Source organism: Bufo gargarizans, chromosome 10 (assembly GCF_014858855.1).
Source record: "Bufo gargarizans isolate SCDJY-AF-19 chromosome 10, ASM1485885v1, whole genome shotgun sequence".
NCBI lineage: Eukaryota > Metazoa > Chordata > Amphibia > Anura > Bufonidae > Bufo > Bufo gargarizans.
In genome coordinates, this window is record NC_058089.1 from 127614621 (window position 1) to 127627378 (window position 12758).

The following is a 12758-nucleotide window of genomic DNA, read 5'->3' on the forward strand; positions in this document are numbered from 1 at the left end:
AGTTGAGTCCGAACATCCACAACTCCACTCACCTATTTGCTTTAGACTCATTGTGCTGAGGAAGATCTAATGACTGAAACGTCCATTGTAAGGAGTAATTCTAGCAATCACATTTTTACACAAATATACGCGTGCGAATCTAGGTCTTCTGCTAGTATACTATAAATGTATTTAATGGGAATAATAGCAAACATTTTAGAACTGACTTTTAGCTACTACCTAAAAACAAACACAAAACACCTCACAACCAACCTGTAGATGGAACCTCAGATTTATTAAACAACTCTCTCCAAGAGGAATCAAAGAACAAAGATGCATAACGAGAATCCAAAGAAGATATATATTTACAGACAGGATGAGACCCTGAAAGAAAAAATAAAGAAAGATCAAATCCCATGAATATAAAACACAGGAATAAAAATTATTCTCAACAACAAGGCTCAAGAGATCACAATTATTTTCACTGAAAATATAACCATATGGATTGTGGTGTTCTGATAAGAGAAACCTCACATGAAATATATTTACTAGGGGTGGACGATATAGGCGATATGCAATATAAATTTGTGCCACGATATTGATTTTGTGCATATCGCCGGACCGCTATATTATCGCGCTCTCTGTGCGCACCATGTTCTCCTGAGCCGGCACAGTGGAGAAGGAGGGAGTCCCTCCCTCGCCACTGTGCGCGGCTGCTACTGACCACCAATGAGAACAGAGGAGGAGGAGGAGGGGAGGGACTGACCGTAAATCATTGAGTTTTCACGATCTCAGTGAGATCGTGAAAACTCAAATCCGATGGTATATTCTAACCCCCAGGCGTTCCCATGGTGACAGGGACGCTTGCCTGGGGGTTAGAATATACAGGGCCACGCCGCTCACAGGAGAACATTTATAAACTAATCAGTAACTTTAACTTTAATCATTGCTGATCTCTTTACTGGATACCTTACTCTGTCTTAGCTCCGGTAACAGCAGGCACTGACGTCACGTGCCTGCTTCTCCCACTAGGCGGCACAGGCGCATGACGTCTGTGAGTGAGCGCCGCCCGCCCGTACTGCCTGCTGTTACCTGAGCTAAGACATAGTAAGGTATCCAGTAAAGAGATCAGCAATGATTAAAGTTACTGATTAGTTTATAAATGTACTCCTGTGAGCGTCGGGGAGGGGGATCTGTGGATAATTCTATTTAGGGGGGAGATCTGTGGATGTCACTGTTTAGAGGAGGGGGCTTTGTGGATGGCACTATTTAGGGGAGGGGGATCTGTGGATGGCACCGTTTATGGGAGAGGACTCAGCTCCCGAGCTGTTGTTTGCACAAAGCACAGGGCAGCAGGGAGAGTGTAAAGTCCTATTCACCCTAATAGAGCTCTATTAGCGTGAATATGACAAGGGTTCTAGCCCTTAAGGAGGCTAATAGTTATTAAATAAAAAGTAAAAAAAATATGTAACCCCCCCCAATATAGAAAACAATATATTGAGATATATATCGCACATGCTTAAAATTATATCGCAATATAGATTTTAGGTCATATCAGAACACCCCTAATATTTACTCACCTAGAGGAACTAAAAGGAAGCGCAGATACCCCAACCAGTCAGGGGTTCGTCCTGCTAAGTTCGTAGCATATGCTCCAAGCAGAAAGCTGAGAAAAGTGTGCCCTCCCACACACACAACTTTTAAAGGACGTGGTGGTCCTGGTGCCATATGACAGCTGCAAACCAAAAACACATGCTGTGAAATATAAAATATCTTACAAAGCTTCTAACCCAATATATTTGAGGCTGGAGTAGGTGATCCTACCTGACTCCCAACATTTCACAGAGTGATCCCACCCACTCATAGGAAGAGGTGAGACCCCTTTGTGGACTTTAGGAAACCCAGTTCATTTCTCATTTACAAAAAAATACAAATTGTGTTTTTGGATTTTAAATTATTTGGTAGCCTGAGCAAATTATTTCCACATCTACCTTCAAGTTTCAGGCAATACTATTTTGCATGCACAAACTAATCACCCGTTGCGTACATTAAATGCAATTCCTTTGGGAGAGATTATATGTTCGAGATAACTGTAGCTTTGAATTCACCTTTAAGCAGGAGACTGGCAATGCCAAACAATGGGGCACATTTATTAAGACCGGTGTTTTAGACGCCCATGCGCTGGTGGTGGATCACTGGAGTTATGAACAGGCGCCGGCCTCCACAGCCGCTTCCTTGCTGTTTTACATTTAGACCATTTTCTACGTCTACACCCCCCACACCACCTTTTTTAGACCAGGAGTGAGCAGGAAAGAAGTCATTCTGTGAAAATTTATTAGTGCCATTACAAAATGCTAATTGTTAATCCTTAGAGGACCTTTTGTGATTTTCATTTTTTGTTTTTTATATTTCTAAAAACTGGGTGACTATAGCTGACAATCATTAGATTGCCCACAGTGTTCTGTGATGGCTAAATAGCCATCATAGAACACTTAATTTACAATATACCAATACAGTGCTGCCACCTGCTGGCCTGTATTGGTATATTCTAGTAACACTACTTGAGGCTTTGGGTTACTACTATATCAAAACGGGCTTCCTGATCTCAGACGGGGAATGATGTTTGAAACAGCAGTAACATGGCGGCCATTGCACATGCGAGCGGGCGCCATCTTTAAAGTGGCAACTGTCATATGGCAATGTGAACAGAGCCTAAAACATATTACACATATAATTGCTATAGTTAAAAATAGGCTTATGTTCATGAAGTTAAAACTTATAAAATAATTTGGACAGTAAATTATGTATGTAGAAAGTTTCTGATCATATACTCACTGCCTCTGTATTCGAGTAAGAACTGCAGTCAGAGCGCACTGTACATCGGAAGAACAGGTTATACATACACATGGCTTATGCTGCTGCTGAAAAAGACTGGAGACGAACTGCAATAAAGAGAGAAGTGCAATGAGCAAAACCTATGAGAAAAAAGATCCGCAATACAAATAAAGACAGGCAGTCAAAAGGTACACATCAGTCTGTATTTCTTTTAAGGACACTTTCACACTGTCAGTATTTGAAAACCAACTATAAATCAAAGCCAGAAGTGAACCCTACAGATGAAAAGCCTAATGAGAAGATTTGTGCCTCATCGGTGACCCACTCCTGGTCTTGACTTACAAATACTGATGAAAACCATGACTAAATACAGAGCGTGTGTAAGTGGCCTAAAGGGGTGTTATGGGTGAAATTACTTTTGGTATACTTAAGGGAATCTGTCAGATCCGAAACACCCCACAAACTAGAGTAAACGGCGTATAGCGTAAGTGGTGCCGAGTCTGATTTCATTCGGACGCTGTGCTCCCCATGGTTAGTCACATCACTTAGTCTCTATCCGCCCCCATACAAAGCACAATATTTGCAATAAAGGAGCGAGGTAAATGTACAGGCTGAGCAGTTGCATTACTTACATAATGAATTATACAGAGGAGTTTTTATAAGGGTGGTTTGCATACTGCATCATGTAATGTCCGTTCACCGTATGTGGCAGAAAAGTGTGTACATTTGGTCTTTGTTGCGTTGGTATATCTCTTTTTTTGCTGTATGGAACAGTGCATTATATGCTGCACTATTGTATACAGAGACATCCAACTACTGAGAAAAATGAAGTTCTAATATTAGCAAATGAGCCTATAGGAGCGGCAGGGACATTGTCATTACACCTGGAGGCTCTGCTTTCTCTGCAATTAACACACCCTCTCCACTTTGATTGAGAGGACCAAGCAGAGAAAACGTCATTATGCCTGGTCCTGACATTCAAAGTGAAGAGGACACAGCATTTGCGGAGAGAGAAAAGCCTCAAGGAGTAATGGCAATGTCCCTGTTGCTCCTAGAGGCTCATTTGCAGATATTAAAACATACTTTTTTTTTTTCACCTATGCAGACACATATGCCTTCAGCTGCCAAGCGCACATGTAACAGGTCAGCCAGTCATCACTCACCGATCCTCTGCGGATGCCGTTCTCTCATTGCTCCCTTCACCCCCATTAATGCCAGGAATGGCCTGGTGAGTCAATCACTGGCCTAAGTGGCAACATGACACAGCCAGCGATTGGGTCAGTGGGAGTTTACTGGTATAGCTGGCATATTGAGCCAGAACCAGGAAGTGAAGCGCGGCAGCAGGGGATCATTAATGTTCATGTTAAACCGTTACAGAAATTGGCGTGAAAAAAAATTCCCTGATAAAAATCCCTTAAAAAAATCAGTCTGTACCAGAAAAGAGAAATAATTCCAATATAGGATTATTCCTCCATAAATCCTTTGTCACATCACAAACAGAAGATTCAGATTTGGACTCCCCATTGTGAAAAGCATTCAGAACTACAGGTGAAACTCAAAAAATTAGAATATCGTGCAAAGTTCATTTATTTCAGTAATGCACCTTAAAAGGTGAAGCCAACATATGAGAGAGACTCATTACATGCAAAGCGAGATATTTCCAGCCTTTATTTGTTATAATTTGGATGATTTTGGCTTACAGCTTATGAAACCCCAAAATCACAATCTCAGGTCCCCTTTGCTCAGGGGGTATGGATTAATTAGCTGACTGGAGTGTGACACTTTGATCCTAGAATATTGAACTCCTTTTAAGTTGCATTACTGAAATAAATGAATTTTTGCACGATATTCAAATTTTTCAAGTTTCACCTGTAGATAGACAGGGTTCAAAGCCGGGAGACTAAATTATTAAAAGGGTGGGAGGTCTCTTTACAATGAGAGAATCAAACATTGTGTTTGTTTAGCTTTAGGAAATAAAGATGCCTTTAGTTTATCTCAGGTATATAACTACGTGTCTGGTCAATAAAAAAGGACTGGTACATGATTTATTTATTTCCAGATAGGGGTGTGGAGGAAAGGCAGATACTATGACGGCATTAAACAAGAGCTACAGTGGATGCTTCCTGTGTCATCTGGAAATGACCTATGGTTTACATCACTGGGACATTTATCATTTTAGGTTGTTTTTATGTCCATCTTTGCTTTGTGTGTCCCACCTTAAAGAGTTCCTAATGCCCTACACTTTTTGTAATATAGCTTATTAATGCATTTTGTATTTCCCTACCTAAAGCGCACGTTTTGTTGTGCACTTAAAATCTACTTCTCAGAGTACACATTCTATGAATAGGGCCGCAGCGCATGGAGTACGGGCAGGAGAGCATATTGCTGTTCCTGCCCGTGCCCCCCGAGGTTTACTAACTCCTGGCATAGCGCATAAGTACCCTGTACTATGTGCTATGCCAGGATTAGCTGAGCAGGCTCCTGTCTGTGCCTGCTTCTCTAAGCTAAAAGCTGACATGCAGAACTCTTAGCTTAGCAGAGCTGGAAGAAGCAGTAGCCCGCTCAGCTAATCCTGGCATAGCACATTGTTACAGAGTACCCATGCGCTATTATGCCAGGATTTAGTAATCCTCGGGGGGCACAGGCAGGAACAGCAATATGCGCTCCTGCCCATACTCACTGCGATGTGGCCCCATTCATAAAATGTGTACTCCGGACAATGCTGAGAAGTCAGCGGTGTACAGAGTAGATTTTAAGTGCACAGCGAAGCGTGCGCTTTAAGTAGGAAAAAAGTGTAATAAAAATACAAAAAACATTAATCAACTATATTACAAAAAGTATTATCAGGGCATTGGGAAAGGTTAACAAAAATGTATACAAAAGTGTAGTTACTCTTTAATAAGACATTTGAAGTGAGTGCAATGTGGTTTACACCTATATGTGTAAAAGTACACCAAGCGGTTGCCTGGAGTAGGCTGCAACCTTTTTGGGACTTTTGCAAAAGTTGCACGTAGTAAATGAGTCATAATCCAGGTCTAATCTCACTTTTACTTCTTAAACATAGAACACTTTGAAAAAAGTGTTGAGAAACACAAAATGTTGCAAAAATTGACCAAAGGTCGAAGAAAACTGCCATGACTTGCAACATTTCTAAGCCACAAAACTGATGTATCTGATTTGATAAGTGTCCCCACTATGTTTTTAAGTTAAACATAGTGGGGGGGGGGGGGGATTTAACAAACCCAGCAGTCCAAAATTCTGGCTTCAAAAAGTGCCTAAATAAGGCTTTGTGACTTTTGGGCTTATTTGCGCAAACATTTTGAGAAATTTTTTATTTGAACTCCACTAACTCCAGTTTTGGTAAATGGGTGGGTTAGATTGTCAAAGCTCATTTAAGCCACATTTATTAAATTAGACTTTTCAAAATACAGTACAGGGAGAAAGTTACTGCCCCTATACAACTGTAAAACTGCTCTACCCCGACTGTCAGTGATGAGCGCTTCTCTACCGCCCTAACAGCTGGTTAGTTAGTGAGCGTGCCAGGGAAACAGATGAGAGATGTGCTGTCAGTGACCAGCGCTGAGAAATATAACAGGGAAGGAGATGGGGAGAAGCCACTTTACAGTATGTAGAGGCAGTTACTGTCCCCTATGTAAAGTAAAACTATTTCTCCCTGTCTTTTAAAAAATCTCAATGAAAGATTCATCCTTATTTCAAGATGAAACTTCCATGCAGGAGTGGAAAAAGTGCATCCGGAGCACTTAATTTAACAATGGAGGACGATCAGTTTTCTATTGTGCCAGATTGTGTAATTGAAAACGGGTCCGTCCTGGCACACAATGTAAGTAAATGGGGACGGATCCGTTGGGCTCAGTTTCATCAGCGTTTTGGTGTCCGTCTCCAAAGCGGAATGGAGACTGAACGGAGGCAAACTGATGCATTCTGAGCAGATCCTTTTCCATTCAGAATGCATTAGGTCCCTTTCACACGAGCGTGATTTCTGCGCGGGTGCAGTGCGTGATGTGAACACATAGCTCCCGCACTGAATCCTGACCCATTCATTTCAATGGGTCTGTGCACATGAGCGTTATTTTTCACGCATCAGTTCTGCGTTGTGTGAAAATCGCAGCATGTTCTATATTCTGCGTTTTTCACGCAGCCCTGGCCCCATAGAAGTGAATGGGGCTGCGTGAAAAATGCATTGCATCCGCAAGCAAGTGCTGGTACGATGTGTTTTTCACTGATGGTTGCTAAGAGATGTTGTTTGTAAACATTCAGTTTTTTATCATGCGCGTGAAAAACGCATCAAAACGCATTGCACCCGCGCGAAAAAAACTGAACAACTAAACGCAATCACAGACGAAACTGACTGAACTTGCTTGCAAAATAGTGTCGAGTTTCACTGAACGCACTCTGAACGCATCCGGCCCCAATCTGCAACGCCCGTGTGAAACCAGCCTTAGGATGCAAACTGATCCGTTTTGGACCTCTTGGGAGAGCCCTGAACGGATCTCACAAACTGAAAACCAAAACGCCAGTGTGAAAGTAGACTAACCTGATGAACAAGCATTTAGCTTGTTAATCAGATAATCAGCGGTACACTTACACCACCAAATCATCTCTAATGAGAGTTACTATGAACGCTCGTTAGCGAATAATTTGTGTGCTTCTCAGCCCTTGTAAAGGGCCCCTTAAATAAGTGTTTATGACCTCTTAGTATATTAGAGAGAAGGGTTATTAGATGACAGACACAAAGTGAAAGCAAAAAGGAACCATTCACACAGCTAGACAGAACAGCTCAATATTTTTAATAAAGACCAATTGAAAATAAAAAATTTCTTGCCTAAAATTAGCTAAATGCAATCATAAACAAAGAGAATATGAAGCTGTCACAATGCAATTGTGTAGGGCAAAGGCTGAGCTATATACAAGCCTTACAGAAAAATCTGATTCAGACCTTTTTGCAAAAACTGTAACCCAAAAAAAAAAAAAAAAGGCTTAGGCCTCATGCACACGACCGTTGTTGTGTTCAGTTTCGCAAAATGGGGTTCCGTTGTTCCGTGATCCGTTTTTGTGTCTTCCTTTATTTTTGGAGGCTCACCAGACATGAAGGAAAGTAAAAAAAAAAGTCTAAGTCAAGTTTCCCATGCAAATGATAGGAAAAAAACGGACGCGGACAAGCAGACGCGGGTGACAATCTTGTGTGCCTCCGCGTTTTTTCACAGACCCATTGACTTGAATGGGTCCGAGAACCGTTTTCCGTGAAAAAAATAGGACAGGTTATATTTTTTTGAATGACTGGAACCACGGATCACGGACGCGGATGACAAACGGTGCATTAGCAGAGTTTTCAACTGACCCATTGAAACTCAATGGGTCCGCAGAAAATCACGAAAAATGGAACAACAGACACGGAATAAACCAACGGTCGTGTGCATGAGGCCTTAATACGAGTTTGAAACGGACAGGATTTTAGAGTGGAATAACTGCAAACAAAAGGTCTAAAAGGAACCCAAAACTACAAGTACACCGACTATTCCACAACTGACTGCGACTGTAGTGTGTCAGATGAAGCAGGAGCCAGTGGGCATCAGCAGAAGAAAAATCTGTCAGAAACAAAAACACAACTAGCCTTTCAGGAACAGCATCAGAAGACTGAGAGAAAGAAAAGAAGTTGGAGATAACTAATGACTTGGAGATAACTAATGTGAATGAAGTTTAAGAAGTGGGAACACTGACAGCACTAGCGATCTCTCCCTTAACGGGGCTGTCACTTTAGCAAATAGCAGTTATCATGTAGTGATTACAAGTCACTTATTAATGTATTGTGAATGTCCATATTGCCTCCTTTGCTGGCTTCATTCATTTTTCCAATGTACACTGCAATCCTGCAGAGGTGGCCTTGCTTGCACATTATAGAAAAAGGCGCCAGTCTCTCTAGTAGCTGGGGCCGCAGGAACGATCATAGTCCACCGCTTTTTCCTACAGCGCCAAATGCAGCCACCGCTGCAGGATTGCAGGGTGCGATGGAAAAAATATGATTTTTTGTGCTTAGGCTACTTTCACACTAGCGTTCGGGCGGATCCGTTCTGAACGGATCCGCTCATAATAATGCAGACGGAGGCTCCGTTCAGAACGGATCCGTCTGCATTATTTTTAGCATAGAACAGCTAAGTGTGAAAATAGCCTAGTACGGATCCGTCCAGACTTTCAATGTAAAGTCAATGGGGGACGGATCCGCTTGAAGATTGAGCCACATTGTGGCATCTTCAAACGGATCCGTCCCCATTGACTTACATTGAAAGTCTGGACGGATCCGCACGCCTCCGCACGGCCAGGCGGACACCCGAACGCTGCAAGCAGCGTTCAGCTGTCCGCCTGTCCGTGCGGAGGCGAGCGGAGCGGAGGCTGAACGCCGCCAGACTGATGCAGTCTGAGCGGATCCGCCTCCATTCAGACTGCATCAGGGCTGGACGGCTGCGTTCGGGTCCGCTCGTGAGCTCCTTCAAACGGAGCTCACGAGCGGAAACCCGAACGCTAGTGTGAAAGTAGCCTAACCTGTAAAATCCTTTTCTCGCTGAATTCATTGGGGGACACAGGAGACCATGGGTATAGCTGCTGCTGCCACTAGGCAAAAAAAAGTGCTAGCTCCTCCTCTCATCTATATCCCTCCTGCATACACTGAGCTAATCAGTTTGTACAAAAGCAGTAAGGGCAGCCAGGAGAAGCCAACAGAAACCAATTGTATGAGCTGGAGATGGGTCAGAACCAAGAAAAGGTGGGACCCACCAAAAAGAACCCGCAATGTACTTACTGGGTGGGTGCTGTGTCCCCCAATGAACTCAGCAAGAAAAGGATTTTACAGGTAAGCACAAAAAATCCTATTTTATCAATCGTATCATTGGTGGACACGGGAGATCATGGGACGTTAAACAGCAGTACCATGGGGAGGGGATAAAAGACTAGAACAAATCTAAGACCGGTCATAAGGCCCCGTACAGAAATGTTGGTAAATGATGCACAGGGACCCTGAATAGGACAGGAAGAGCATGAACCAGGAAGGCCAGCCAGAGAGAGAGTAGAACGCACGGCGTCTTAGACTGGGCAAAAAGCGGAAAACCCAATTAAACTAAGCCCAAGGGCTCGAAAAGCTTCGAAGATGTGGATAGCAGCACATAATATACACAAGAAGGATAAGCATGTCTGACGACTGAAGATGATGTGCAGAAGGTGCTTCCGGATAACGAGGACCACAGAATTGCTGTGGGGACCTGGACTGGAAACTCAGGATGTCTTGCATGGCTATAGGCCCCATGGAAAACCAAGGGGTGTTTACTCAACAGAAACGAACCTGTTGAATCTGGGAATGCACAAATCCTGATGAACGAGCAACAGGAAAACCCAGACACGACCTTACCAAATATCAGGATGGGATACTTAAACCCAGGAAAAAACTGGGAAAACTGGAAGGAATTACTGGCCAACTGGCAGAGGACGTCCTGTAGGGATCCCCCAGGTATTTGAGGAGGGCCAATTTGTAAAAGAAAATAGCGAGTAGCCACTTCCTTGTAAAGAACCCAGCACGATAAGAGACTAAAACATATTGCATATGATCACTCATCAAGACAGAGATAAGGGATGGCCTAGGGGGACAAAAAGCCACAACGGGAACCAATCAGAGGTAGACAAATGGGAAGTAGTCCGAGAGGACAAGACTGTGTCCCCGGGGATCAATAGCATTCCAGCCGTGCAGCAGAGAGCAATGTGGCAGAAGAGTGCAGCCAAAGCAACCTCTGCCACTGGACAAAAGGAAGACTGTGAGTGATGCTGGATCCTGGACCATATCATGACTGGCATTAGACAGCCTGAGGAAACTGAGCAACCGCACTCTTAAAAGAGAGCAGGTTACAATACATAAGAGAGAGCACATACACTTGCCGGAATACACTCATGGAAGCCGATCTAAATAGTAAGGATCGCAGCATACATCTCTGCTTAAAAAGGAGCAGGTACTGTGGAAGACAGATGCCCCCAGAGCCGTAGAGGCCTGTCGTGAGACTTCTAACAAAAGAAGCTGCTGGCCATGTAGACTAACATAATCTGGGGGCAGCACAATTACTTGTCTTGCAGAGGTGCATAATGTCGAAATGGTGTTGCATTCAAGCAATGAAACATCCATTGGCATTGACAACATGTGACAGCACCATAGTCCTGTCCGGTAAGGGGGGAAAAGCAGTTGATGCACAGTATGTGCCCTGTATACGTGTCTCCCCTACATAAGGACATGTTCAAGCTATTACTCATCTATTAAAAGAGGCAGTTGATGGTGTCACAGAATCAACAGTTAGCGGCAATGTCCCACTTGAAATGAGAACTATGTGGAAGACCAATTTCATAGAAACTAGGGGGTTATGCCAACCACCTGCAAAAGTGTGCACCAGAAATGAATGGCTCATCAGCTATAGCATGTATACTAATGCAAATACCTGGTCAGAGAATGGAAGCACTGCAGATGACCAGGTCATCAGGAATGAGTGCACGGATCTGCTAAAACTGCAAACGCCAGCATAAAGACCCCACCTATTGGTGCAACGACATCCATTGGTTGTGTAAAATGAGCCAGAGATCGACCACACCTAGGACCAGTGTGAGGGTTTCACCTATAGAAGGAGAGAAACCACAGAACCATGTCCAATGCAAATGCAAGGAGTGAGGAGGAAAGCAAAGCGGGTGCCACCATGGTTTTCAGGGGGTACGTAAGCCCCGAGCCTGAGAAGGGAACCACACAGTGGTAGACAAGGCACTTAGGGCAAAGGCAAAATCTCCACCTGAGAATGGGGCCAAACAGGAGTAGCCACAGGAACTAGTGGTGCTGGTGCAATACTCCACCTGAGGAGGAGGTCATACCGTAGAAGCCATAGTATACGGTGATAGCACCATACTCAACCCGATGAGGAGACCATACAGAAGGAGCCATGGTATGTAGTACTAACACAAATACTCTACCCAAGTGGAAGACTGTTCAGTAGGAGACAGGGCATGGAGTGCCAACACAAATTCTTCCCCTGAGAAGAAGCCCATAAAGATAGTAACCACCGAAACACCTGAGAAGGGCATAAAGTAGTAGCCATGATATGTAGCGCTAGCATAAAGACTCCATCCGAGAAGGAGGCTATACCATAGTAGCCACATAAGCCATAGTTAGGGTAGACACGCCACATGGTAAGGAGGCCCTACAGTAGTAACTAACTAACTACGATCTCTAGTGCTAGCGTAAATAATCAACCTGCGGAAGAGGACATACAGTAGTAGCCATGTAATGGAGTGCTAGCCTAAATACGCCACCTGAAAAGGAGGAGAGCTAGAAGTGGAAACAGTATTCAGAGGCAGTGTAATACTCAATTCGCTTGGTAGTAACCACCGAATTCTCTTCTAAGGGGATAATGCGGTAGTAGCTGCAGTATCCAGTGGTTGCGCCCATATTTTGCTTGTGGGGAAGGATGGGGTAATAGTAGGCACTGTTTCTTGGCATACACCCCCCATAGTAGACATAGTATCCAAAATTGGTGCAATTACTTCACCCGTGCATGTGAATATTGAACTTGTGGGAGTAGGCAACGCAGGATATACTATCCAGTGATAGAGCAATTACTCCACCTATAAAAGGGGGTAATGTGACTGGCTGTGCCGTATCCAATGGTCGCGCAATTATGCCACCTATGGAGGGGGGTAATGCGACAGGCTGTACAGCGCCAGTGCGTGTCTGTGGAAGGGGGGTTGCATAAAAAACATCCAGTGAAGTTGTTGCAGGGAAGTGTGCCAGTAACCGCATGAGGGGAGCGTACATGCACCACCTTAGAGGGGGTTATATCTGCAATAGACACCACACTCAGCACTTGATAGTGCCAGGGTAGCTTATTAATGAATTAATTTATTTTTTTCTG

At 43.7% G+C, this 12758-nt stretch overlaps 1 protein-coding gene across 2 annotated transcripts in view; it reads right to left on the minus strand.

Annotated features, from left to right (window-relative positions):
- Positions 1 to 12758, minus strand: part of PACS1 (phosphofurin acidic cluster sorting protein 1) — a 91656-nt gene that overhangs the window by 36951 nt on the left and 41947 nt on the right. For both annotated transcript variants that reach the window (XM_044271074.1, XM_044271073.1), the window contains exons 15-17: positions 2815 to 2921; positions 1560 to 1714; positions 253 to 363 (exon numbers count right to left, since the gene is read on the minus strand). In XM_044271074.1, coding sequence (XP_044127009.1) covers positions 253 to 363; positions 1560 to 1714; positions 2815 to 2921 — 373 coding nt within the window. The remainder of the gene's footprint in view (positions 1 to 252; positions 364 to 1559; positions 1715 to 2814; positions 2922 to 12758) is intronic.